General features: G+C 38.4%; 1 protein-coding gene and 1 pseudogene across 1 annotated transcript in view; one reads left to right on the top strand and one right to left on the bottom strand.

The window, feature by feature from the left end:
* MELK (maternal embryonic leucine zipper kinase) overlaps window positions 1–16,882 on the bottom strand; it is a 69,549-nt gene extending 52,667 nt beyond the window's left edge. Inside the window, exons 1-7 of the mRNA XM_010952877.3 lie at window positions 16,739–16,882; window positions 11,527–11,622; window positions 10,200–10,285; window positions 7,502–7,618; window positions 5,688–5,831; window positions 4,743–4,811; window positions 2,793–2,885 (exon numbers count right to left, since the gene is read on the bottom strand). Coding sequence (XP_010951179.1) covers window positions 2,793–2,885; window positions 4,743–4,811; window positions 5,688–5,831; window positions 7,502–7,618; window positions 10,200–10,285; window positions 11,527–11,584 — 567 coding nt within the window. The 5' untranslated portion in view covers window positions 11,585–11,622; window positions 16,739–16,882. The remainder of the gene's footprint in view (window positions 1–2,792; window positions 2,886–4,742; window positions 4,812–5,687; window positions 5,832–7,501; window positions 7,619–10,199; window positions 10,286–11,526; window positions 11,623–16,738) is intronic.
* A 1,676-nt stretch (window positions 16,883–18,558) lies between these two features.
* On the top strand, window positions 18,559–20,099 carry LOC105067547 (large ribosomal subunit protein uL30-like; annotated as a pseudogene).
* The last annotated feature ends 7,449 nt before the right edge of the window (window positions 20,100–27,548 follow it).

Genomic DNA, 27,548 nt, shown 5'->3' with positions numbered 1-27,548 from the left:
CTCTGAGAAATTACAAAAGGAATTAGAGATGTTTACCATGGAACATTCCTTAAAGCATGATCTGGGGGGAGTGGGTATAGCTCAGTGGTAGAGCATTGCTAGCAAGGTCCTAGTATCTCCATTAAAGAGAAAAAAAAAAAGTTCCAAAACAAGCATGATCTGAACTACGAGCAAGAGAATAATCTAAAGTACTTATTTTAGAATGAAGATTCCTAAAAGCCCTACCTTAGAAAACAAAACCAAAATATCTAAACATACAGCCCCGAACTCTGCATATTTAACAAGGGCCTCAGACAACTCCTTGGTATGTTGTCCTTAAGAAACTGTTCTAGAGCGACAGCGACGCAAGATGGCAGCTACCACGGGCTCAGACAGATCATGTATTCAAACCAGCAGGGCCTCATCATCAGAACTCTAAGAACCTTGTGAGCATTAGGCGTATGATTACCACTCCTTCTAGAAGACTGGCTGAAACAGAGGAAAGAGTTCAGGTGTGTGGTAAAGCCTCACTGAGTTCAAATCTTGACCCATAGTTCCCAGCTGTGACCCTGCAAAGGCATTTAATTTCTGAGTCTCAATTTCATTTTCTTTATCTTATGAAATAGAGTAACAGTATTCATTCCAAAGGAATTTTGTGGGGCTTAAGTGAAAATTATAAAAACCCTTGTGCACTGCTGCAGAAATGTAAAATGTTGCTGCCACTATAGAAAACAGTATGGCAGTTCCTCAAAAAATTAAAATAGAATTACCATAAGATTCAGCAATTTCACAGTGGTGTACATATCCAAAAGAACTGAAAGCAAGGTCTCAAAGAGGTATTTGGCCCCATCAGCATTATTCATAGTAACCAAAAGGTGGAAGTAATTGAGTGTCTATCCTTGGATGAATGGATAAACAAAATGTGGTACATACATACACTGGTATATTATTCAGGCTTCAAAAGGAAGGAAATTCTGATACATGCTACAACATGGATGAAGCTTGGAGATACTACACTAAGTGAAATAAGTCAGTCACCAAAAAAAAAAAGTATAATTCCACTATACAAGGTACCTAGAATAGCCAAACTCAAAGAGACAGAAAGAAGAATAGTTGCTAGGGGTCCATGGAGCGGGGCATGGAGAGTTACTGTTCAATGGATACAGAATTTCAGTTTTGCAAGATTAAAAGAGCTCTGGAGATTGGTTGCCCAACAACACGAATGTACATAGCACTACTGAACTGCACATTTAAAAATGGTTCAGATCGGAACTATACACATAAAAAAGGTTAAGATGGTGAATTTTATGTTACGTGTATTTTACCACAATTGAAAGGGAAAAGAAAGGATCTAGCATGAGTCTAGGATTATGATAAACACTCAGTAAAAGTTTGTTCCCTTTCCTATGATGCACTAAAGAGGCCACAATATTACCTCTGTGGTATTTCTGCCAAAAATGCATAACCTGAAACTAACCACAAGAAGCATCGGATAAACTCAAATTGAGGGACAATGTACAAAATAACTGGCTTCCTCAAAAACTTCAGGGTCTTGAAGATAAAATGAGCCCAAGGAACTCTTCCAGATTAAAGACTAAAGAAACACGACAATGCAGTGCATGATCCTAATGGAATCCTGGACTGGAGGCAAAACATAGCTATAAAGGACATTATTGGTACAATTAATACCATCAGAATATGAATTGTGGATTAAATAATATCAATGTTAAATTCTCTTGATTTTGATAACTAAAATTCGGTTATAAAAGAGAGAGTCTTTGTTTTTAGGAAATATAGACACAGTATTTAATGATAAAGGGTATGATGTCTCCAACTTACTCTCAATCGATTAAGAAAGCAATACATATATATAAACATAGAGAATGAGAAAGCAAATAGGTAAAAAAGCAAACAACTGTGAATTTAGCTAAATATATACAGAAGTTCCTTGTTCCATATCTCCGACTATTCTCTAAGTTTGAGATTATATCCAAATAAAAGGTCACCAAAAACCCATGTTTTGGTGCTAACCCATGTTAGCACCCATGTTTTCATGTTATAAATGAAGTAAACCAGCATATCTCAAAAGTTTTTCCCACATAGCACTAGTCCCAAAAGATGCTCCACATAAAGAATGGATTCCGTAGGTGTGTAAAATCTAGACCAGCTGCTACCTGTGATATTCTCCACCCAAAGGACCACAGGAACATGCTAAGATTTGGAGACGTCCTGAACTAAAGAAAACTGTTCAACCCAGCATTTCCATAGCTTTTGACAACCAAACCTTTTTTATTATTTTTTTTCAAACCTTTTTTATTTTATGATACTAATGTCAGCAAAAATAGTACTCCAGAGATTGGAAGGGGCAGACTAGCTTGTGAGAGCTAGCAGTAAAGCAGGCACTGGGCCTGCGAACACCGGACTGCTGGCCTCAGAGAGTTAGCTGTGGACGAAGTAAAGGTTTTCTCTGTGCTAACCAGCATCTCTGAAAACTGAGGCTTTAATCCTGGCCTCACACTCCACCTGGCTAGACTAACCAGTCTAAACTATGGCATTGTTAAACACAAAATCAAGCACAACAAGGACACCAGAAATACATCCCTGTTTCATAAGTATACTATGTATTATTATATTTATTGCAAGTTGTTCATTTCACTTTTTACTTTACAAATCTCACTTTCTGAATAGACAACTCTTTGATTAACAAGTTTATTTCTGACCTCATTATATCCTCAATGCACAGTGCCTGATTCACTACAGGTCACCAATAAATGTGTATTGATTATATATTGAATTAACCAATGAATAATTACCTCTGATCCCAGATATGATTTGCCTTGTATTAATTCAGGTGCTGCATAAGCAAGACTCCCACAGCATGTTTGAAGATGGTAATCCTTGTTACCCTGCCAATAAGATACAAATGAAACACTATTAATTACAGCCCTTAAGAGAATTAAACCCTTGATAAAAGTCTTTCGGCACAAGCAAAGAGACACTAGAAGAAGAACCACCCCAAATAATAAGGGACTTTTTTGCGAACTCAATCCTCTGTCTATGTGCATGCATGCACGTGTGGCCTCCTCTCCCCTGGATTTACAATGCCACTACAATCTGGCCCGAACAAAATCCTTTTCCCTTTAGCTCAGTCAAGTCAGGTTCATACTTCCCTAGGCATCCATTTGCATAATAATCAGCTTAGCATACAACCAAGCACCCATGTCTTCCCACTCCCAAGTACTCAAGGAAAAGATTATTTATCTATTGGACTCTACCTCCAATATCAAATCTTTACACATAGAGAAGTTTCTTTCTCCCTAGAGGAAAGAGCAATGTGCTACACAGACCAGTGCCTCGGGAGTCTGTTTTCTAGACTCAGTTATGAAACAAATCATGACCTAAGCTTCCAGATCTGTTCAAATGAAGAATCTGGGGGGAGGGTATATCTCAAGTGGTAGAGCATATGCTTAGCATGCATGAGGTCCTGGATTCAATTCCTGGTACAGTACCTCCTCTAAAAATAAATAAATAAATATACCTAATTACCTTCCCCGACAAAAAAATAAATAACTAAAAAAAAGAATCTGCTCAACCTCCTCCGGTCTCATGAAGACATAATGAAAAATGATACCACTGCCTTACATACAATTGGCAAATGACTTGTGAAATTGTGAGATTTCATTTACAGCTGCAACATGCCCAACAGTGAGCTCCTCAGCAGAAAGCTCAGGCCATCCTCTCCCAGCCAATCCCTGCTTTTTGAGATGATGCCTGTGTGGGTCGAATCTGCAGCAGCCACAAATAAAGGCTAACAGAGTCTGTCATGAACACTCTCTACTGCCTACTCTGATGAACATGACTTAAACCAGTTTATCTGCTCAAAGTATGCTTTATCTTTATATTTCTGTCAATCAAAAAAATGCCTTCTAGAATTTGGCTCCCAGACACAAGACTCTACTGACAATCTCTGAAGAGCCAAGGGAAGGAGAGGAAAATTAGACAGAATCACTCAGCCAAAGGGGCAAAGTCTGCTCTCCTCTGCACCCAGCTAATTCTGATTGGGGCAGGAAATAACCACGGGACTCCAAAGGGCTGAGACAGGTCTATTTCAACATTCTTAATGAGTGTAGACAGCTCATTAGAGATTTTCAGTACCATCATTAGAAAACCCAGGAGGAAGCCTCCAACAGGTAGCCACACAGGAAAGTTCAAAGTCACCTCAAAGAGAAGATATGCTGGACACCACCAGTAGTTAATTATGGAGTGCAAATGAGGAACTATATCATAGTATAAATTTTAAAGTGCATATCAATTTTTTTCCTTCTTCTTTTATGATGGGATTGTCTCTGAAAATGTAATCAATTGTTAGTTATAAAACCATTTGGATAATAAAGAATAGATTTCCACTAAATTCCCAACACTCATGTCTAAATGAATGAAGGCCCCATCTAGTGACAACACACTCAAACTGCAAACACATGGTCTATTCAGCATTCATGGTGTGATGGCCTCATGTCACCTTGGCACTGCAAACTCTCTCACAGCATATCCATGGTGTCTTCAGCAGGACCAACCCTGGATCTAGAGCAGTGGTTCTCAATCTTGGCTACATATTAGAATTAGAGAACTTATAAAAAGCATGAAATTAAACATTCTTCTCAATGGATGCAACCAGGCTCAATAAAGTAGACGTCAGTGCAAGAGTAACACACTAAGAGTTGCACTGACAAAGGAAATAAATGCATTTTTATTTCTGTACTTACCTTGGGTTTTGCACAGAGACCAAAGTCAATCAGCTTTAACTGATGATATTCATCAAACAACAAATTTTCCTGGAAAAACAAAGATATTTACATAAATATACACTGTCTTCCTTATGTCACAATCCCCCTCTACCTATTTCTAAAATCACCTTAAGTTTTTTTTATATTAAACAGCCTGGTTACAAGAGTGAAACTCATTAAAAAAAAAAATTAAATGACAAGAAGTATAGAAGGGAAGAGAAGAGGAATGTTGGTAACTATCCCACTCCCCCACTAGGCACATTAGCATAAACCATTTTCTCCTTGGTGCTCTGAGGTTCAACTACAAGCAAACACAATGTGTGCCAAAGGCAAGTTTGAACCAGAAGAGTGACTCAAACCAAAGGGTTGGGTATATCTTATTAGATCAATTCTAGGTCCCTAACCCTGGTACCAAATAACTTAAAATCCACATTCACCATCATGCATATTAGTCAGAGCCTACAGACTTAAGAGTATCAAATTTTTATTGTCCTTCTATTCTGTCCATTTCATTGAACTGGTCCTTTCTGAAGCATAATGGAATTAAAATAAAGGAAGATGGGGTTAGGAAAAGAGTATTGAAAGTAAAATACTCAATGGCAATATTCTCAAAGAAAATACTCAAAATTCTTCTTTTCTAGAAATAAACCGCTGAGGTTTATATTCTGCAGCTGATTACTAAGATATTTGTAATGTCACACACAATTGACAGAGAAATAGAATGCCAATAATAAGTCCATCCAGAAGAGCCTACCAGGAGTCAAAAGTAAAGGAGGAAAAAGAAGTGATACATTGTGAGTGGAACAACAACAAAAAAGCAAATCCAAGATAGATTCTAGAGAGAAAGAACATCTGAAAACTTAGTAATGACAGGTAAATGATGTCAAACTATTTTAGGTGACCATCTGAGACACAGTCACTTACTGGTTTGAGGTCCCTGTGAGCATAGCCCTGGCTGTGCACATAAGCAACTGCAGATAGTATCTGACGGAAGACAATTCGAGTCTCCTTCTCCGACAGACGATCCTGGGAAATTATGTAGTCAAACAGCTCTCCTCCAGGGCAATACTTCAAGAGCAACAGAGTCACACAGATATTGTTACTTCTTACAAAAATCACTTCAGAGGAATTTGAAGTAAAAAAATTATACTTAACTCAGAGATATTTTATAAGCAAGGGAATTAAGTAAGGCATATTCAAAAATACACTCTCAGGATCAAACAAGTCAACAGTATTCCAAGAAAGAGAATAGCTCTTGCTTTCAAATAGTTTTATTACCAATAAGCAAAAGTAGAACCATCACTGTGATTTTTAAGTTCATTCAGGGTTTTTATATTTTTTATAGCAAAGTATTAAAACCCATTCTCCTCTTAGTGCACTCACACTTAGTGTAATTACCTGAAACAAACAAACAAACAAAAAACAGCAGCAATTATTGCTTCCCCATCCCAAAGATCAGTGATTTTAAGTCTGTACTAGAAGGACCTCAACTCTACAGAGTTCCCTAGAGGTTACAAGAGAACGGGTACTAGAGCACAAAGCTCTAGGCTTTCTATCCCTTCTTCTCCAGAGCAGCTCCATTATTCTATAAACTGGCATTTTCATTTAAAATTTCATTTCATAGTAGTATCAATTAAAATTATAGATGTAGATAGCTTTTGACCTCATAGGCTCACACTTAGGAACTGTTCCTATAGCTACAGTCTTACTCATCATCAAAAATTATGCACATTCAAGATCAGTCAGTGCAGAAGCACTGCTTGTAACAGCAAAACCCTGGAAACAATCCAAACGTGCTCACACTACATAAATCATTGCACAGGTACAAAATGGCCTTCTATGCAGCCATTCTAAAAAAAAAGAGGAAGCTCTTTATGAACTGATATGAAACAATCTCCAATAAGAGTACACACTTTATGATTCCATTTATATCAAATTCTAGAATAGATAAAACTAACCTATGGTGATAAAAATCAGATCAGCGATTGTTGAGAAGAGCAATGGGAGGTGGGGTTACAGGGATTAACTTTCAAGGGCCAGGGAAAACCTTCTGGTGTAATGGAAATGTTTGTACGTTGAATAGAGTGGGAAGTACATGGGTACATATCTCTTTCAAAAACTATATAATTAATGTATTTATTTTATCATATATAAATTATACCTAAATGGTCAATTTTTTAGATGCTAGCCAATAAATTTTACATAAAGAGCAGACTACTTTATATTTTCAAGTAAAGAAATACAAAATAAAATGAAACAAAAACATTGGAAATCTCTATGAATGTACATAGATGGTCTCTAAGCTAAAATACTAAATGAGGGAGAAAAACAGGTACAGAATAATATTACAGTATGTGACCATTTGTGTGCAGAAGCCAATAAGCTACACATACACAGCGATAAATGTAAAAAACACATAGATATATATAAAATATACATAGGTATTTCTAAGCATGTGGAGCCCTCGTGAATGGAATTAATACTCTTATAAGAGGCTCTAAAGAGACCCCTTGTCCCTCCTACTATGTAAGGACACAGCAATACGGTACCAGCTATGAACAAGGAAGAGGGCCCTCACCCAACCATGCTGGTGCCTTGATTTTGGAATTGTCAGCTTCCAGGACTGTGAGAAATAAATTTGTTGTTCATTAGCTACCCAGTCTGTGATATTTGTTAGAGCAGCCCAAACAGACTGACAGTGACCAAATACCTTTAGGTCTCTGGAGCATACTACTGACCTCGAGAACCATGAATATTTTGTTGGCTGTCTCTAGCACATGGTAGAGTTGACATATATGCTGATGTCTTAGGTTCTTCAAGGCATCAATTTCAGTTTTGATCCGGGGCAAATCACTCTGTGACAAAACATTGTATTAAATGAGCAAGAAACCTATTTGGGAATTGTTCCAAGCATCAGTATCAACAACTTTAATACTGAGTAGCAAAAGCAACAAAACAATTTGTTCAACAATATAGAAATATATAACCAAACTTATTTGTGTGTACATTTAAAAAAAGGCCTTGAGGGTCTTACAAAAGATAAGGTCTATGGGGTGCAATAGTACAACACCCAGAACAATTAACATAATTTCTGACTCCCTTTAGAAGGTTAGCACTCCAAACAAGGAAAATGACAGAAACACTGCTTAGTGTGCATGCCTGGGCTACCGCTTCGGTCTCAGAAACATCCATGAAGGAGCATGCTGAACCAAAAATTGGTGAACATAGGTAAAAGGTACACAGCTTATTCACTGTCTCTGTTTTCCAACTTTTCAAGGAGTTTTCAAATTTTGAAATTTTCCAAAATAAGAAGTTGATTGGGAAGGGGAAGGGTATAGCTCAGTGGTAGATGTGTGCTTAGTATGCACGAGGTCCTGGGTTCAATCCCCAGTACCTCCATTAAAATAAATAAATGAATAAATGAACAAATGAATAAATAAATCTAATTACCTCTGCCCTGCCCCTAAAAAAGAAGTTAGTTGGAGAGGAGAACAAACCAAGCTGAAAAAATTTTTAAATCCATATTAAAGATAGAAATCCAGATATTCATAATGTAAACAAGTAAAACTTTATTATAAAATGAGACTCGATCTAATTAATGATTAGTGGCTTAAGATCCAATTATCTAGGGCCATGCAACCAGATATTAGTTCTTGACCAAGTATCAATTGTAACTTTCACTATTCTGATATGATCATCTTTTTTTCTTTTTTGAGGGGAGTGGGAGTCTAATGACTAAAACCCTGGGAGTAATCAAAATATTTTTGAACTCCTAGGAAATAACTAAAATAAGCACAACAACAATAGAAACTATAAAAGTAAGTTTTAAAATAATGAATTAATGTCATCATATTGATGCTTCAGAGTAAGTTTTGAGTATTGGTGTGATGATACGTTTTGTAGCAACAGTTCACATTTTATTTGTTATTTTAGTGTTTGTGTGTCCAATTAATACTAATGTGTCCAACTAATACTGTGTCCAAGTCATACTAAAGGTGTAACTAAAGTTTAAATTAAGGGAATTAATCAGATTTGTAATCAGTGTTTAAATGCTCAAGAAAAGTGGTTTTTAGTGCCTTTTTACTAGTTTAATAAATACAGTATTGAGCACTAAAAAACAAAAATATTAAAATAGAGCCTGAATTGTCAGTTGATAGATTATTAGAAATTATTTCTGATAGATCACTGTGTAATTTTGGCATATATTTCAGAAGAAGTTTAAAGAATTGAGTGACATTATTATAATAAAACTTATATTCTCTTTAACTTATTTATGTATGGTTTGTTTTGTTTTGGGGAGAGGTAATTTTATTGATTGGTCGATTGATTGATTGTACTGGGGACTGAGCCCAGGACCTCGTGCATGCTAAGTGTGCACTCTACCACTGAGCTATACCCTCACCCTATTTATGTATGTTAATCAGCACAAAATAAGGTAACAGTGGATGTTAAACTCTGTCTCATTCCAGAAACAAGGGAGACTACCCCCCCCAAAAAAAAGTCCAACATAAAAGTCCAATATGAAAATGCATTTTCAGTAAATGGTTATTTTTTAATGTTTGATAATTGTCAGCATTTATAAAATGTTTGTGTTGTTTTACTCAACTGTATACTAATAATAATTATGATGCTAACTCAACCATGAAGAATAAAAAATGTTTTTTTTAACATTCAGAGATTTTTGGTCAAAGGAAAAAAAGACATTTTTTAATTTTTAAAATTTATCTCCAAAAAAAGAAACAGTCACAATATATACTAAAAGACTAGTGAATTTTCAGTGTAGAGACCAGAACAAAGTACAGAAGCCAAACCATACAAGGGATGGCAGAAAGAATTAGGAAAAAAGACCACTCAGGATGACTTCGAACACTGGAAAGAGTATATAATGCCAAAAAGACCATAACAGAGACAGATCGCCCCTTAATAGAAAAACAGAAAACTTTATGTATGTTATAGCCAACATAACAAACTGAATGGGCTGCTTTAGGAGGTAATGAGCATCTCAATCCTGGAAGCATTCATGTAGAGGAAAAAGAGACTGATTAGGAAAAGGATTTCATTAGATAACTTCTAAGGTCACTTTGAATAAAATTCTGGGACGGAGGATCTATCTAAACTATAAAATAGATCAACATTTAGTAAGGGTACCATGAGAAGATAAAGGGGGATATCAATACCTAGAAACACCCACAAGACTACAAAACAACTGCAAAAAAATGGATCCTTCAGATTTCAAATATATGCCATCACCTGGCATTAAAATTAAGGAAAAAGTAACCCCTTCCCCAGATTACTTCTTAAAACCATAGATTTACACATAACTGGCTATGGAAATGTTATTCTAATAAAAGAGCAGTAACTAGAACATTAGAGCAAATTCAGGTTTCAATTTACAAAGCTGATCTATAAATATTTTTAAAATAATGTTAAACTTACCCCTAGTGCATTTTTATCCATGATTTTTATAGCTACCATTTCTCCAGTGAGGATATGGCAGCCAAGTTTGACCTTTGCAAAGCCACCTAAGTATGAGAAAACGTATTATGAAGAAATAAGCAAACTAACTTAAATACCACCATCAGAGCAAACTGAGGCCTCAGGCACAAACATCTTTCCATTTACTTTTATAAGGCTCTACTGATCTATATTTTCCTGAAGTTTGTGGCTCTTTCTTCCTGTTGCTTCCAAAGTGTCAGCCATGACCCTAACCTCTCCTCATCCAATGTCTAGCTAAAGACTCTTTTTTTCCATAATAGAATAGCTTTCATTTTGCAGTGAAGAAGTAGGAAAAGAGAATAAAACTCTTCAGAAATTTGTTTTATAATTAACATTGCTAGAACACAATATAAAGTTGCAGAAACAAAAGACAATATGAAATTTCGATTCAGTTTTAAAACTGTAAAAATAAGCAATTATGTCTCAAACTGGATCAAAAGCTAGGTAATTGTCTACATTAAGGTATCTAAAAGAAGCACTTCTAAAAAGAAGCTCCTGGTAGTCCCTCCCATGGTCTTCCCCATCTCAGTAAGTGGCAACTCCATTTTCCTAGATGCTTAGGCCAAACATCCAGGAGCCACCCTCAGCTCTTCTCTTTTGTCTCACCTCACATCTAACTCATCAACAAATCCCACTGGCTCTGTCTTCAAAATATATCAGTGTTTACTTTGGGGGAAAGGAGTCAGGCACTGACTGGAAATGTTCTATGTCCTGATATAAGCAGGGAACATATGGGTGTATATGTATCTAAAACTCATCAAAATTAGTACACTTTGCATATTTTATTGTGTTATGCCTCAATAAATTAAAACACACACACAAATACATGTATGTACATGTGTTTATGTGTCTATACAGAATCCCACCCCTTTCTATACAAAGAATCCCACTACCTTCAATTCTATCACCAACCAAATAACCATCATCTCCAGCATCACTTACCTAAATAATTGCAATAACCTTTTAACATCTCTCTGCTTCTGCCCTTGCCCTCTCTCAGCCAATCTTTTCACAACCAAGCAGCCAGAGTGACCCTTAAAAACAAAGGTCAGATCACTCCTTGGCTCAAAACTCTTTAATGACTTTTATTCTATATAAAATGACCTATAAGGCCTCTCCTACAACTCTCTTCTCTTGCTCCATTTTTTCTTACTAAAGTAGGTTGAAGAATTTTAAAACTACATAGGTTAGGCTAAAAAGCTCCTGGCTGCCCATACACTATACTCTCAAATAGATGATCTATCCTCTCCAAGAAAAAAATAATTACCTGTCCCAATAGTTTCATATAATTCATAGTATTTAAGAAGTTCATCATAATCTTTCATAGTCCTCCTGGAAGTTTTGCTCAAAATTAAAAAAGAACCTGTAAGACAATAATGGTACATGATCAAAAAAGGAACTATTAAGAGATTATCTCCTTCACTCTTGTAACTACAAATATAAGTAAGCCCTAGGCATATAAATGATACTGGAAAAACTGATTAGCTATATGAAAAATCAGTTCCAGATCAAGTAAAGACTTAAATAAGAAAGGTAAACCTTTAAAACTTTTAATAGGACATTGTCATCATTTCAGGATGGAAGAGGATCTCTTAAATAGATACAGAAAGTGCTAATAAAAAATATAATAACACATTGAACATTAAAATTAAGAACTTCTGCATATTCAAAGACATCATTTAAAAAAAAACCCATAATTTGCAGCAACATGGATGCTCCTGGAGAATGTCATTCTAAGTGAAGTAAGCCAGAAAGAGAAAGGAAAATACCATATGAGATCACTCATATGTGGAATCTGAAAAAAAAAACAAACAAAGCATAAACACAAAACAGAAATAGACTCACAGACATAGAATACAAACTTGTGGTTACCAAGGGGGCGGAGGGTGGGAAGAGATAGACTGGGATTTCACAATTGTAGAATAGAGAAACAAGATTATACTGTATAGCACAGCGAAATATATACAAGATCTTATGGTAGCTCACAGAGAAAAAAAAGTGACAATGAATATATATGTGTTCATGTATAACTGAAAAATTGTGCTCTACACTGGAATTTGACACAACACTGTAAAATGATTATAAATCAATAAAAAAAAAAGTTAAACAAATAAATAAAAATAAAAAAACATAAATGTGAGAAAATATTTGTGACACTTATAATAATGGATTTTTATCCAGAATATATATACATTACCTTCTCTGATGCAGTAAGCTAAGTACACCTAATGTTCCTTTAACTACAGATGTGTTCCTAATGGTCTGTGGTCAGTAGGCCTTAACAAGAGCTGTTAGCACAAAAAGAATGAGAGGAAGAGCATTCCAGAAAGAGGGAATTTAGGTGCAAAGATCCCAGAGGAAGAAAAGGTTGACCATGTACTGAACTGAAACTGCTTTCAGAGGTACCAGCAAAAGGAAATGCAGATTTGGAGCTGGAACAAATGGTTAGGCATATTGGAAAGAAGAACACTGGATCTCTACCTCACACCACACACAAAATCAATTATAATAAAGACTTAAAAGTGAAAGACAAATCTTTAAAAAAATATACAGACATACCTATAGTTAGCGGTGGCAAGAGGAAGACTATGGAGACAACAACTAGGAAGGTTAAGAATTAGAAGAATACAGTTTCAGGGAAGCCAAGAAGGAAGAAAAAGCAAAACTAGTAAAAGAAAGTTTCTAGGAAGTTGATTTCTAAAAATAGAAGTGTTCATATATAGGTCAAGTCCTAGCATCTGAGTTTAGGTGCTGCAAAGTGGAGTTTTCTTTATACGGAGACATGGAATGAAGCTCTGAACCTATATAAGTACAGTTTCTCTTAGGAGCTCTTCTTCCCAGAGGCTAATATGAAAGGACAGGACTTGAGATTTCAACCTTGGGAAGAGATGCTCCCACACCCCTTAGAAAGCTGAGTAGGAATCAGAGGGGCCCAGGAAGTGGAGGTCAGTGAGTCAAGAACAAAGAATCTCCCATATAATCCAGCACAGCAGACCAAGGGCTCTGGAGTTTATAAAGGGCCTTGAGGCTAGTGATGAATTCCTCCCTTGCCTGGCCTGATTCCTGTGCACAAATCTCCCTCAGTGACCCAGCAGTGGACTAGTTATGGCAGGCACAGGGTTCAGGATCCCAGGACCTCACTGTTTCTAACACTTAGATTTGGTAAGTACACACATAGCCAATTGGGACTTGAGCAAAGTTCCACCTGGAAAGTGCAAAACTCATACATTTTAATTACTGCCTCTCAGTAGTGGAAAGCTGGTGCTACTGCTCCTTTCTTGAGCCAGAGAGTCTCCCTTCACCAACAGGCAGAGATTTAGGAAGTCTGCTGAAGGCTGTTGGGTTAAGCGGCCCGCACCATGTTCACTGCCTTCAAGTTCCCTGTCCTTCATCCTGGCTTATCCAGAGCTGAGTGACCAGCATGTTATTAAGCGTTAATAATGGTCATGACTTTGGAAAACCAAGAATATGAATTCAACCTCAGGAGTGTGGTGAGTTTATAAAGGAAAAGACAAGAGCAATAGGGAAGATCCTTACTACAATGAGGATGAGCCATCTTCTTAAACTGAGGTGAAGAAAAAAACTGAATGAAATTATCAAAAGCCCAAGAGCTACAGAATATTTTTTTCAAATATCCCTTTAAATATCCTTTTAAAATGCCTAAAGCACTCTAATTCCATGAATCATTTTATTTGGAGATAAAAGGTATGTTATCATCAGCAAGTAAAAAGCCTGCAAAAATTTGGCCAGTGAACTGAACACTGGAGCAAAAAGTTTTGGAAGAAAAAATATCAAAATCTAAGGAAAAAAAATCAGCTTTGAAAAAATAAAAAACATTTTCAGTCTCAATTATCAAAGCTGAAATAGCAAGAAAGATAAAGATCATGGCAAAAGACATTCTGATCCAAGAAATAATGAGTCATTTCCTAGGAAGAGATGGCATTGGACCAACTTAATAAGCAGGTTGAACTTTTAATCTAGCTAAACCTGCATGAATGGAGTAGGCAAACAAAAGAAGCCAAATCAGGTCCTGATACTAATGGAAAGTTGGTGATATAAAATGAAATATTCCTGCTTCCACTGGAGTGGCAAAAGTTGTCCCAGGCAAGCAGACATCACAGAGGAAATATTTATTCTCCCTGGGCACCTGAGACACAGGATTAGAAATATTCTTAACAACAATACTAACTCAGAAATCTTTTAAAGGGCATTTGTCATTGGAACAAATGTAGGAATTAAATAGAACCACACCACAAAAAGACAGGAATCACAGGACTAAGAATTTTTAAGACAGGCAAAAACAGAGGTCAACACGAGGCTAAGAAATCTTTGAGATCCTGATGAGGGAGAAGAGAAGGAATAGAAGATTAGAAATGTCAGGCTATAAATCTTGTCTAGAAAGTTGTCTGCTATAAAAGCAGGCTATAAGGTTCCTTAAAGAGCAAAGCCCCAACTAATGCAGTATTGGGATATTCAGAACACAGGTGCTAAAGAGGTAACACAAAGAGACGTTTCAAAGTTTAAAAACCACGAGACGGAAATGGACAAAAGGAAAGATGTAGGCCTTAGGAAATATAAGAATCCCAATTACCACCAGTGCACAGGCCTAAATTCCATAAAAAGGACTGGGCTATTTCAAACTACCATACTCAGAAAGAGAAAGCAACTGGTATGATGTTGGAATTCACTTCCCAGATGAGGGATATATGAGTGTCATAACCACTTCTTGATAGATTTTTCCCAAATGAGTTTGCAAGTTCCAGGTTATGGCCTCTGGTCAACTAGCAAAGATCAACTTGCACCAATATAAGACTGAATCACACATCTCCTCTTCTTCTGTCTTCCATTTTCTTATCTACCCCCTTCCCTCAAATCACACCATGTCTTTAGGTGAATAATACCAATGTGGGCCTAAATTGTATCTACTGAATCCAGGGAACATCATTTTTGCTACTGTATAAGAAAACGTGTTTATTTTGCAAACTGCTGTAATACACAACATTGTAAAATGACTATAACTCAATTTAAAAAAAAACTGCTATAATGATAGCAGATTTTACTTGGTTTTTAAATTTTCTGGATGTGGACCTGGTTCTAAAGTGCTCTGTTTACCCTCTAGAGTTTGGAAATACAGAATACAGGAAAGACTTGTGACTGGAGTAACCCAACTACTGCTAAAGGAAGTATACAATCAATGTAGAAGGCAGTCTCTCAACTATAGATAATGAAGAAGGAAACTAGACCCCAATGAAACACATGAATGTCCTTCTGAATGTGATTAAATAGAAGAATTGGAGGTATATACAATTGGGGTTTGGACCTCAGGGAAACAAGGAATTGCCTACTTAGCGGGAGGAAGTTTATCAGTACATTTTATAAGAGAGCAACAAATTGGGGGCACATTCTTATTAATATAGTATTATTTGGACTATGCTATTACCTGTTGTGTAATACATCTACCTCATCTAGTGAGCCTCGTAAGACATTGAGGCTGAGGATATTTCAAATGAGAAGTAGAATACAAATGGCTTATAATGCGGCCTTGTAATATATTTAATTAACATCCGGTCCTGCTCCCTTGCAAAGGTTTCTGGGAGCACCAACAAAGAGGCATTCATTCCTAAAGGTAATAAGGGACCAATCTGGCCATCTCCTTGGTTCACGGTAGACACACAGAAAGGACAGATCCACTGGTGAGACAAGCCCATGAAGATGCAGTAAGGGCGTTTCTGAGTTGTCACATAACACAGAAACAGAAACCAAAATATGTACAAAAAAGCTAGGAATACTGGCCTCTAGGCAAAACTCCAGGCAACTCTGAACCCCCTATTCCTTCCCCCTTCTACTACCAAAGAGAAATACCAAAGGTGAATCTCAGGAACAATTACTCATCCTAGGTGCTAGAGGCCTGATCGCTCTCCTGGGACGCCCTCCTTTGGAAGTCTCTTCACCCATTGGTTTCTGGGTGGGAGCCACTCCTTTACAGCTAATACCATTTTGTGTACACTCTCAGTGTGAGCCTCTTAAGCCACTACTTTAAGAAGGCAAAGGGAGAGGAAGGGTTTGGACTCTGAAAAGGAGGTGATAAGAAATAACACATTTCCTTTTTTACGGGACTGCCCCAGTAAGCTGAGTTGTATGAACAGAAATAACTCGAAACCCTTCTTGAACTTCTTTCCCGGAGACCGTCAGGATCATGGAAACGGGAATTCACATCAATCACAGACTCCTAGGTGGCCAATGGTTTGCCTGCACACTTCGTAGATAAGCCGGAGGCGGGTACGTTCACTATCCCCACTTAACAGAGGAGAAAACCGGGGTTCGGAGAGGTTACCGCATAGAGGGGGCCGCGCTTCTAAGGCGGGGCTGTGGTGAAGTTCCTCAGTCTCCCGTGAGCCGGAAGCACACTGGGCTCGCGCCGCCGCCCCCACGCCGCGCACAGCCGGGACCTCGGCCCTCACCCAAGGCGGGACACTGACCTGAAGGCAGAGAGCCAGGCGGGACCGCGCTGGGCAGGACTAAGGCCGGCGGTCCGGAGCAAATCTGCGAGTGCAGAGCCCCTGGGAAGACTTTGAACGGTCGGGTTCTGGCCGCTTCCGCCCGCCAAGGGACTCAAACCTCCCGCGCCGGAAGGGGCGGGGCGCGGCGGGGGCGTGGTCGCCCTCGGACCCGGAGCTGGGCTGGCTGGCCCGGGAGCTGGGTGGCCGAGTGGCCTACTGGGCGGCTGAGGCGTAACTTGGTTTTCAAACTGGAGTACTCTTCCCCCGTAGGGCCCTTGAAGATTTTCCTGGTGGCGTGGACGTACAAAATTTAAGCATAATTCAACTTTCTTAAGTTGTTTCCTAAATGGATCTGCAGACAAGACGCAGATCTCATTTTCGTCCTCCCCTTGCCCAGTGGCACTTCTCCCATCCAACAAAAAACAAGTATACCGCTTCCTCTCCAAATCTTACTAAAATGTGTTGCCACGAGGAATAAAACCCCCAGGGGCCAAATTGTCCATTAGATAACTCAAGGTACCAGAAAACACTAACCTAGCATCACAGTAGAAGTCCTAATATGTTTTACTGTTCGGTCATTATTTATGTGACTTTCATCAGCTTTATGAATTACAGTTGTTAGAAGTCGAGCGACAAGGAAAAAATTAAAAATCGTAGCCAAAGGAAAGAAAAAATATTAAGTATAAATTTATACATGTATTTTTTAATGGACTTTTTTTTTTAAAGCAGTTTAGGTTCACAGCAAATTTAAGAAGGTACAGGGATTCCTCCTAAACTCTGCCCCCACCACAGGCATAGCCTCCCTTATTATCAATAATATCCCCCACCAGAATGGTACATCTGTTACACATGATGAACTTACATTACTACCCAGACCGTAACTTAATATGAGGGTTCCCTCTTGGTGTTGTACATTTTATGGGTTTAGACAAATACATAATCAGGTGTCTCTACCATTATAGTATCATACAGAGTATTTCACTGCCCTAAAAATTTTCTGCTCTGCCTACCCATGAAGTGGAATAGTGTTATATATGTGTTTTTATCACAATAAAGTACAATACAGCACGGGACAAAAGATTTTCAAGCAAAAAAAAAAATTACACTAAGATAACATTCTTTGGAACAGAAATATAAGTAAGGAGAAAAAAGAAGGAAAACGAGCAAGTTAAAAAAGATACCGTGTATTTTGCTCGTATATTTTTTAATTGAGTGATAGTGGGTATCAAATCATTCCAGTATTTCCAATCCACTGGCTATCTTTAAAGCAGTTATAGCTTTACTTTCAGAGGTTTACAATAATCAGGTTTAAAATATATATCTACAATAAGGGGGGAAGATATAACTCAGTGGTAGAGTGCATGCGCAGCATGCATGCGGTCCTGAGTTCAATATTCAGTACCTACATTTAAACAAACAAACAGACAAACAAACAAACAAACCGAATTACCTCCCGCCCCAAAGTTTACAATAATTCAAAACTTACAACCTTTGTAACTATTCAAAATTATGATCGATGTTTATAACCCAACTTCAAACAGTTGAAAAGGGCTGGCTTTTGAAGATGGCACGGCTCTAAAAAGTTTGGAAGCGGTGCCAAGGAAACTTCGTGCAACTTTGGTCAGGAATCAGGATTATTAAGACCTCAGCGATTCACCGCTGCTAAAATGGCGTGGCCCAGCCAGGGCCCCCCATTAGGAGCTAGAGTAGCCGTCTCTATGGTCGAGCAGACTTAGAGCGGTTCCCTTCTTCTCCACGCAGTGGGGCTGCGCATGAGCTGTAGTCTCAGCGTTGGAAAGATGGCGGAGGGACAGCAAGAGAAAGCCTCCCTTTGGTTCCAGAAAACTTCCTGAAGGAGAGGAAGGTTTATCAGACCCTCGGAGTCTCCCAGGCAAAGCAGGAGCTTTTTGCAAAAGAAGGAGCAGAGGAAAGGAAAAGCTCAAGTTTGAGCGACTAGAATGGGTCTTACATGATTCCTGGCGGCAACTACGGGACAGGGTGTGCCTCAGACGACTGCTAGTGAAACCTCGCGGCTTGGAAGTGCTAGATAAACATTCCCTGGCCTTTGTTGTATGCATCCAGAGGATTAATGGGGTGAGTTTACTGGTGCAGAGGACTGTTACAAGACTCGCTTGAATGAGATTTTTGGTGGTGTCTATTGTAAGACAACGGGGTGGCCGGTTGGTGAGCCAGTGACATGCGGGTTGGTAAAAGAATACCAGAGATTAAGTATAAGAATAGAAAGGAGTTTATTAGGGTACACTGTTGTAGGCAATAGTGGGACACACAGGCGAGGGGTGCCTGTGTGAGCTCCTAGGGCTGGTTATTGGGGCCTTTTATAAGGTCGGGTCACAAGGTGCCTGGTGCACAAGTCTCTGACTGGGTGTAGCTGAGGTCAGCTGTTTAGGGCAGTGGGGTTTGACTCTTATAAAGTGGGCTGAAACAAGCCAGCCTGAGCTATTGTGAGATTAAGCATTACCTAGGGCTGTTAGTTTGTTAAGGGAAACACGCCCAGTAAAGAATGTCAGCCATCTGAGAGCCTAGGAATGGGGGTAGTTGGACTTTGAAGGACATCAGTTGGCCGAACAGTGTCTTTGGGAAAGTAACTCTTCAAACCATAAAAAATGCTTCCTACGGTGGAAACTTCTGTGACCTGGGAATTTCCAAATCTGAAGTCTGTTGGAGAAGTCATCTTGAAACATGGACAAGCCAAGGTCAAGAATAAAATCATCCCTCTAACAGGCAACACAGTGATTGAGCAGCACCCGGGGAAGTTTGGTGTCATTTGCTTGGAAGACCACATTCATGAAATTTCCTTCCCGGCCAAGAATTTTCAGGTGATCTCAGGGTTCTTGTGCCCTTTCCAACACTCCTTGGCCTGTCACACTGTCAACAATAGAGTGGGCTTCCTCGGGGAAGTGGCTTCATCTGGCTATCAAGGTGAACGCGTCACACAGCTCACTCACCAGCTGAACTAAACCCAGAATATATGAAATCACAGTGCATTGGATGCATGTGTTTTTTTGTTTTTGGAATTGTTACCCAGTATCTTCAAAGTAGTTTATTTTCTGCTGTATCTTCAAACTGGAAGGCAAGTTTCATGGAAAAGATGGTTCATGGCAGGCACCTTTCATCCCACCCCAGTTCCAAGGATGAGTTCCTGTGTGTTTTCCACATTGGCCCCATCCACCTCTGAAACCAGCAAAGGACTTGTGCCAGGGAGAAGGGAGTCCTGCTTTGTCACATCTTCTATCCTCGGGTTTAATGTTGGTGAATGAATACCCAAGCATGAATACAAGACAGCAGTGGACCAACCCCAGGGGCATACTTGAACCTGGGAGTTCCGAGGGCCTTGTTTGGGAAAGAATTTGAAATACAATAAGAAAGAAGAGCACAAAAAGCAATACTCAGATGTCTCTGCTGTGAGTCTGTGTTCTAACTTCAGTGACAGCTTTGTGAGTTCTCAGACTTGGCTGACTCTGGGTGTATCTGGTGGTTTCCTTATCCTTGCCTGCAACTGACTTAGTACTTTTCTCTAGCTAAGGATTTTAACCTTTTCTTGGATCTATGAGAAGGGAAGGCCCCTTTCCCCAGGGAAACATGAAGAAACTCCAGTTTTTTTCTTGGAAGTTTAGGGTGTTTGTAGACCCTACCCAGAGACCCTTTTGTGAAGAAGTTCTTCACTATCAGGATTGGTCACCCAGGCCCTGACCTTGGTCTGGTTCCATCTCCTGGGGAAGTCTAAAAGTTGCCAAGGTAGTTTTTTCCCTTAAGCCAAATGGGTGTTTCCTATTAAGAACACAGCAGTAGATTGCTTAGTCCCTCTGCCATCAGGGAAATGCCTGCCATTTATTTCTGCTGAGCTTCGAGATGGAATTTTCTGGTTTCCCTGATGATCAGTTCTCTTCCTAAAACCCAAATCAGGAAAGAATGAACCATTTTCTTGACTTGGCATAAATGAAATTAGTGCTATTTGGTCTTTTAGGCCCCAGGCAAGCAGGTTAATTGGACCCTTTCCTTCTATATTCTAGACTCCGGAAGTATTGCCTCCTACCCTGCAGGTTATGATGTGGACCAGCAGTAGGGCTTAGATCTAAAAAGTGGAGGTCTGATCTTGCTTCTGTTTGTCACCAGTGTCCACCCCTAAATGGGCTTCCCTCTGCTCCTGTCACTTACTTAGTGGCCTCAACATGCCATCTGAGCAGTTGATGAGGGTGTGCCAGGCCCAGCCTAAGAACTGAAAACATGCTTAAATATTGCGTCCCCTGATCCTTTAAGATCAGCTCTGCTGTAGTTTGCGTTCACGGGCCACTCAAACATAGCTGTGAGACTGAGTTGGAGGTATTAATGCCTTAAAATGTGCCAGATTATAAGGTAATTAAGTTAGTTGGTTCAAGAGTTAACCTGCCAGAATTAGATGTTACAGATGTTACTCTTACACTGTAAAGCATTGTGAAATCAGATTACTTCAAAATGATGTATCAAAAAGTCATGAGTGGGGGAGGGTATAGCTTAGTGGTAGGAGTGCTTGCCTAGCTTGGATGAGATTCTGGGTTCAATCCCCAGTATCTCGAGTGAAAAAACAAATAAATATATCTAATTACCTTCTCCCCACCAAAAAAAAAAGTCATGAGAAAAGAGAAGTTGTGAGTGTGGAAGCCTAGGGTTTATATCCCAGATCTGTCTTAAACTAAATATGAGATTGTTTACACTCTTGCCTGTAAAATGGGGCTAATATAATCTATCCTGTCTGCCTCACATGGTTAAGAATACTAAGCAAAATAACATTTTTTAATTTAGAATTCTATATAAATAAGAGGTTGTACTTTTTTAAATTATGACAGAATTTAGATATCTACTTAAAATTTTTCAAAATTATGTTGAGTGTACATATTCAAAAGAGTTTGAATATTACTGAATTAAGGAGAGTAATTATGCTGCAAGACAAAACTGTCCGATACAAGGAGGCAGGGCTCTGAGCTGTGAGGACTGACCTGAAAGAAGTGCCTGACCCTCTGTGGACCTATTTCCTCAAATGGACAATAAGGAGATTGGATATGATTCTGCTGCTCCCTGTTTCTTGAGTCATTACCTGGGTGGGTCAAGCCATTTGAGATGTAACATCTCTACCAATAATAGCAGCATTAGCAACAATGATAAAAACTGACTACAGGTTTTTTGAACAATTAATGTGCACTTACATGCATCATCTCATGTCTGCCCCTCTCACACAGGGTAATTTGTGCTGTTCATTTTCTCATCAGTTACTGGTGTCTACACTATGGCTCACCCCATTCAGGGCAATGCCAGAGAAAGGAAGAGAAGAGATGTGGCTTCTGGCCAAGGAAGCTCAAAGACACAAGAGCCAGATCCACAGACAACCAAGTCTGATAGAGGACCAAATGGAAGCACTAAACAAAGTGCACTCAGCCATGCAGGTTGGAGCTCAGAGAGGGGAACAATTATTTCTGACCGGGGGATTGAAGTATTTTGTACTGGAGTTAGGCCTTGAAAAAAAAGGGAAAATTTGACAAGGGAAGAGCATTCCCCAGACAGGGGAAGCTCTGTGCAGAAGCACAGAGACAAGAAAACACAAGTCTCCTGGGAGAAAGGTATGTTGGGTGGAGCACAGGAGACAAGGTGTGGTAGGAAGGAAGAGCCAGTAAGCAGGGAGCCCTTTGTGAAGGGCCTTGTGTGCTGGGCTGGGGTTGGGAGGGGTGCTGACCAGGAAAGGGAGATGAGGAGATGCGTTTCAGAGAAAGTTCAAGCAGCCACTCTGCCAGCATAGCAGTATCCGGGCCTGGCAAGGCAGGGTGAGAGATGTGCTTCTCTGGTGGTGGAATGAATGCCTGAGTGTCTGTCAGTGCTGTGTGAGGCTGAGTCATCATGGGGACAGGAAGCAGTCTTCAGTTCATTCATAGCGATGCTATTTCCTTTCCGAGGCCGTCCAGATTAGCACACCTCAGGCTGCAAACCATGCCTTGATTCTTATATGCAAGCCAAGATAAAATGGGAAGCCACACAAAATTAAGTTTTTGGCCATAGTCTTGCTAGAAAAGGAGATAGCTCCAAAACACCTGTTAAAAATACTTCAGGGAAAAAAAATACTTCAGAAATTTGAATTTGAAAACGACTTTGGGAGTTTGTTAAATTTTTTAATTTTGATAATTAAATTGTGGTTGCGTAAAAGAATGTCCTTGTTCTTAGGAAAACACGGTGGGGATAGGGAAGATTGACGATGATGATAGGACAAAATGTAGAATAAGTGAATCTGGGTGAAGAGTACATGGGAGTTCCTTGTTCTGCTCTATTCTTGCAAACTTCCAATAAGTTTGAAATTATTTCAGAATTAAAAGTAACCAAAAATGTCAGCAATATGTTTCTTAATTCTGTTTAATCCCTTAGTGCCTACCACAGGATCTTGACATTACTGTAAATAACAATGAATTATCTCTTGAGTGCTATTCTCTCCTAGACACTGTACTATGAGTTGCATACACATTATTTTTAATCCTGAAGAGTAGGTATTCTTACTCCCATTTTACAGATGAGGAAACTGAGGCTCAAGAAGTTTAGCTATCTGGTAAGAATAAGAGCCAGGAATCCAAAAACCAGGATTTTTCCACTATAGTTCTCGGTTAATGTTAGCTGAATGAAATATAAGGGAAGTTTGAACAATTTAAGGTACCATTCAAATATAAGGGACTTTATGAATTAATGAGAATGATGATGAACACTCTTATCTAAAAAGCACCATCATCAATAGGCAAAGGCTAAATATTATACAGTGGAATACCATGCAACCCATTTTTCAAAAGAATTAGGTAAGTATTCTGCCTTTAGGGTTGACAGATAAAATGGCAACATACTAGGGACATATTTATACTAAAAAAAAATCCATTATTTATCCAAAATTCAAATTTACTGATCACTTTGTATTTTTATTTGCCATATCTGGCAACCCTAAATGCCATGGAAAGATGTTTGTTTTTCAAGTGAACAAAATAAGCTACTGACATAAACAAATAGCAAGCCCCATTTTTGCTTAGAGAAATATGTAAGCATAGGAAAATGTCTAGAAAGGTATACTTTATTATAGTGTCAACATTCCCTCAAGAAAATGGAATTCGGATAAGGCATGGAGAAAAGACTTAGTTATTACTTTCTATACTACTATATTGTGTGTATTTTTAATTGAAATCTTCATTGAGATAATATAGATTCATATGCAGTAGTAAGAAATAATGCAGGTATCTCTTGTATCAGTTTCTCTCTAAACTGGGGGGAAAAAAAAAACTTTTTTCTGTACTACTACTTAGACCAAACACTTCTGACACCAGCTGGGTGTCTGCAGTTCAATTCTGACTCTCTACCTGAAGTTAGCATTAGACCCCACCAGTTAAGGACTCACTCCGACAAAACTGCCCCCACTTCAGATCCCAATCTGGAGTCTAGGCCTCCTGTACTTCTGACCAAATAGCTATAAATCAAAGTTTCCCATGATCTCCTCCTCAAGTTCCATAATCTGATAGAGCAGCTCACACAACTCTGGAACATGGTTTACTTAGTACGTTACTAATTTATTATTAGAGTATACAACACAGGAACAGCCAAACAGAAGAGGTGCATAAGGCAAGATTTATGGGAAGAGGTGCAGAGCTTTCATGCCCTTTCCGGGACCATCGCCCTCCCAGCACCTTGATGTGTTCAGCAACCTCTCCGAATACTTCAGTTAGGGTTTTTCATAGAAGCTTCACTATGTGGGCATGATTGATTAAATTTTTGGCCATTAATGACTAAGTCAACCTCCAACCTCTCTCCTTTCTGGATGTTGGGGGAGTGGGGCTAAAATTTCCAACACCGTAACCACATGGTTGGTTTTCCTAGCAAAAACCAGCCCCTATCCTTAGAGGCTTTCCAGGAGCCTCCAGCCACTAGTCATCTCACTAACATACAAAAATATACTCACTGCTTCAGACATTAAAGGGTTTTTTGGTGGAGGTGGGGAGTAATTAGGTTTAGTTGTTTATTTTTTTTTTTTTATTGAAGTATAATCAGTTTACAACGTGTCAGTTTCTGGTGTACAGCATAATATTTCAGTCATACGTGTACATACGTATATTCGTTTTCATATTCTTTTTCACTGTAGGTTACTTCAAGATATTAAATATAGTTCCCTGTCCTATACAGTATAAACTTGTTGTTTATCTAATTTATATGTAAGAGTTAGTATCTGCAAATCTCAAACTCCCGATTTATCCCTTTCCACCTCCTTCCTCCCAGTAACCATAAGTATATTTTCTATGTCTGTGAGTCTATCTCTGTTTTGTAAATAAGTTCATTTGTCTTTTTTTCAGATTCCACATATAAGCGATATCGTATGGTATTTGGTTTCTTTTTCTGGCTTACTTCACTTAAAATGACAATCTCCAGTTCCATCCATGTTGCTGCAAATGGCATTATTTTATTATTTTTTATGGCTGGGTAGTGTTCCATTTTATAAATATACTGCAACTTCTTTATCCAGTCATCTATCAATGGGCATTTAGGTTGTTTCCATGACTTGGCTATTGTAAATAGTGCTGCTCTGAACATTGAAATGCCTGTACCTTTTTGAATTAAAGTTCCCTCTGGATATATGCCCAGGAGTGGGATTGTAAGTCTTTTTAGTTTTTTAAGAAATCTCTATGTTTTCCACAATGGTTGCACCAAACTACATTCCCACCAACAATGTAGGAGGGTTCCCTTTTCTCCACACCTTCTCCAGCATTTATTGTTTGTGGACTTTTTCATGATGGCCATTCAGACTGGTGTGAGGTGATACCTCAGTGTAGTTTTGATTTGCATTTCTCTGATAATTAGTGATATTGAACATTTTTTCATGTGCCTATTGGCCATTTGTATGTCTTCATCGGAGAAATGTTTGTTTAGGTCTTCTGCCCATTTTTGGATTGGGTGGTTTGTCTTTTGTTATTGAGTTGTATGAGCTGTTCATGTATTCTGGAAATTAAGCCCTTGTCAGTCACATCATTTGCAAATATTTTCTCCCATTCTGTAGGTTGTTCTTTTGTTTTATTTATGGTTTCCTTTGCTGTACAAAAGCTTATAAGTTTACTTATGTTCCATTTGTTTATTTTTGCTTTTGTTTCTATTGCCTGGGTAGACTGCCCTAGAAGAGCATTGCTAAGATTTATGTCATAGAATGTTTTGCCTGTGTTCTCTTCTAGGAGGTTTATCATGTCTTGTCTTATGTTTAAGTCTTTGATCCATTTTGAGTTTATATTTGTGTATGATGTGAAGAAGTGTTCTAACTTCATTGATTTACATGTTGCTGTCCAGCTTTCCCAATACCAGTTGCTGAAGAGACTGTCTTTTCTCCGTTATATATTCTTGTTTTCTTTGTCAAAGATTAATTGACTGTAGCTGTGTGGATTTATTTCTGGGCTCTCTGTTCTGTTCTATTGATTCATATGTCTGTTTTTGTGCCAATACCATGCTGTTTTCATTACTCTAGTTCTGTAGTATTGTCTGAAGTCTGGGAGGGTTATTCCTCCAGTCCCGTTCATTCTTTTTCTTCAGTATTGCTTTGGTAATTCTGGGTACTTTGTGATTCCATGTAAATTTTAGGATTATTTGTTCTAGTTCTATGAAAAATGTTGTGGGTAATTTGATACGGATTGCCTTAAATCCATAGATTGTTTTGGGTAATATGGCCATTTTGACAATATTAATTATTCCAATCCAAGAGCATGGGATATCTTCCCATTTCTTTAAATCATCTTTAATTTCCTTAATCAATGTTATATTGTTCACAGAATGAGTTTGGGAGTATTCTGTCCTCTTCAGTCTTTTGGAAGAGTTTGAGAAGGATCAGTATAAGTTCTTTGTATGTTTGGTGGAATTCCTCAGTGAAGCCATCTGGTCCTGGAGATTACAGAGGTTTTAAGAGCTGTGTGCCAGGAAAGGGGGAGTGGGGAGGGCAGACACCAAATATATATTTCTTATTATATCATCACCCCAATGGTAACATTTTGCAAAACAAATTCATCCAAGTTGTTGCATGTATCAATAGTGCATTCCTTTTTATTGCTGAATATCATTCCATGGTTGGATTTACCACAGTTTATTTAACTATTCACCTGTTGAATGACATCTGGGATGATCACAGTTTGGGACTATTACAAATAAAGCTGCTATAAACATTGTGTGCAGGTTATTGCATGTATATTTAAGCTGTTTTTTAGATCTAAAAATAATAGGCTATATAAAAATGTTCATTTCAGACTGTGACACTTGCTAAAAAAACTAAGCAGGGATCGGGATAGAAAGTGTTGTGGAGAGATAGTTGCTATTTTGATTTATTTATTCACTTTTATTGAGGTATAGTTGATTTACAATATTAGTTTCAGGTGTCCAACATAGTGATTCAGTATTTTTACAGATGTACTCCATTAAATGTTATTATAAGGTAAAGGCCATAATTCCTTGTGCTATACAATATATCCTTGTTGTTTATCTATTTTATACATAGTATTTTGTATCTCTTAATCCTGTATCCCTATCTTGCCCCTCCCCCTTCCCTCTCCTGACTGATAATCACTAGTTTGTTTTCTGTATCTGTGAGTTTATTTCCATTTTGCTGTATATAGCAGCACTATTTATAGTAGCCAAGTTATGGAAGCAACCCAAGTGTCTATCAACAGATAAATGGATAAAGAAGATATGGTACACATATTTACAATGGAAAATTAGGAAATAGTCAGCATTAGGAAATAGTGAGCTATTTAAA

Source organism: Camelus bactrianus, chromosome 4, assembly GCF_048773025.1.
Source record: "Camelus bactrianus isolate YW-2024 breed Bactrian camel chromosome 4, ASM4877302v1, whole genome shotgun sequence".
NCBI classification, from domain to species: Eukaryota; Metazoa; Chordata; class Mammalia; order Artiodactyla; family Camelidae; genus Camelus; species Camelus bactrianus.
The sequence above is the reverse complement of the archived record's forward strand: the minus strand, read 5'-3'. Positions and strand labels throughout refer to the sequence as shown.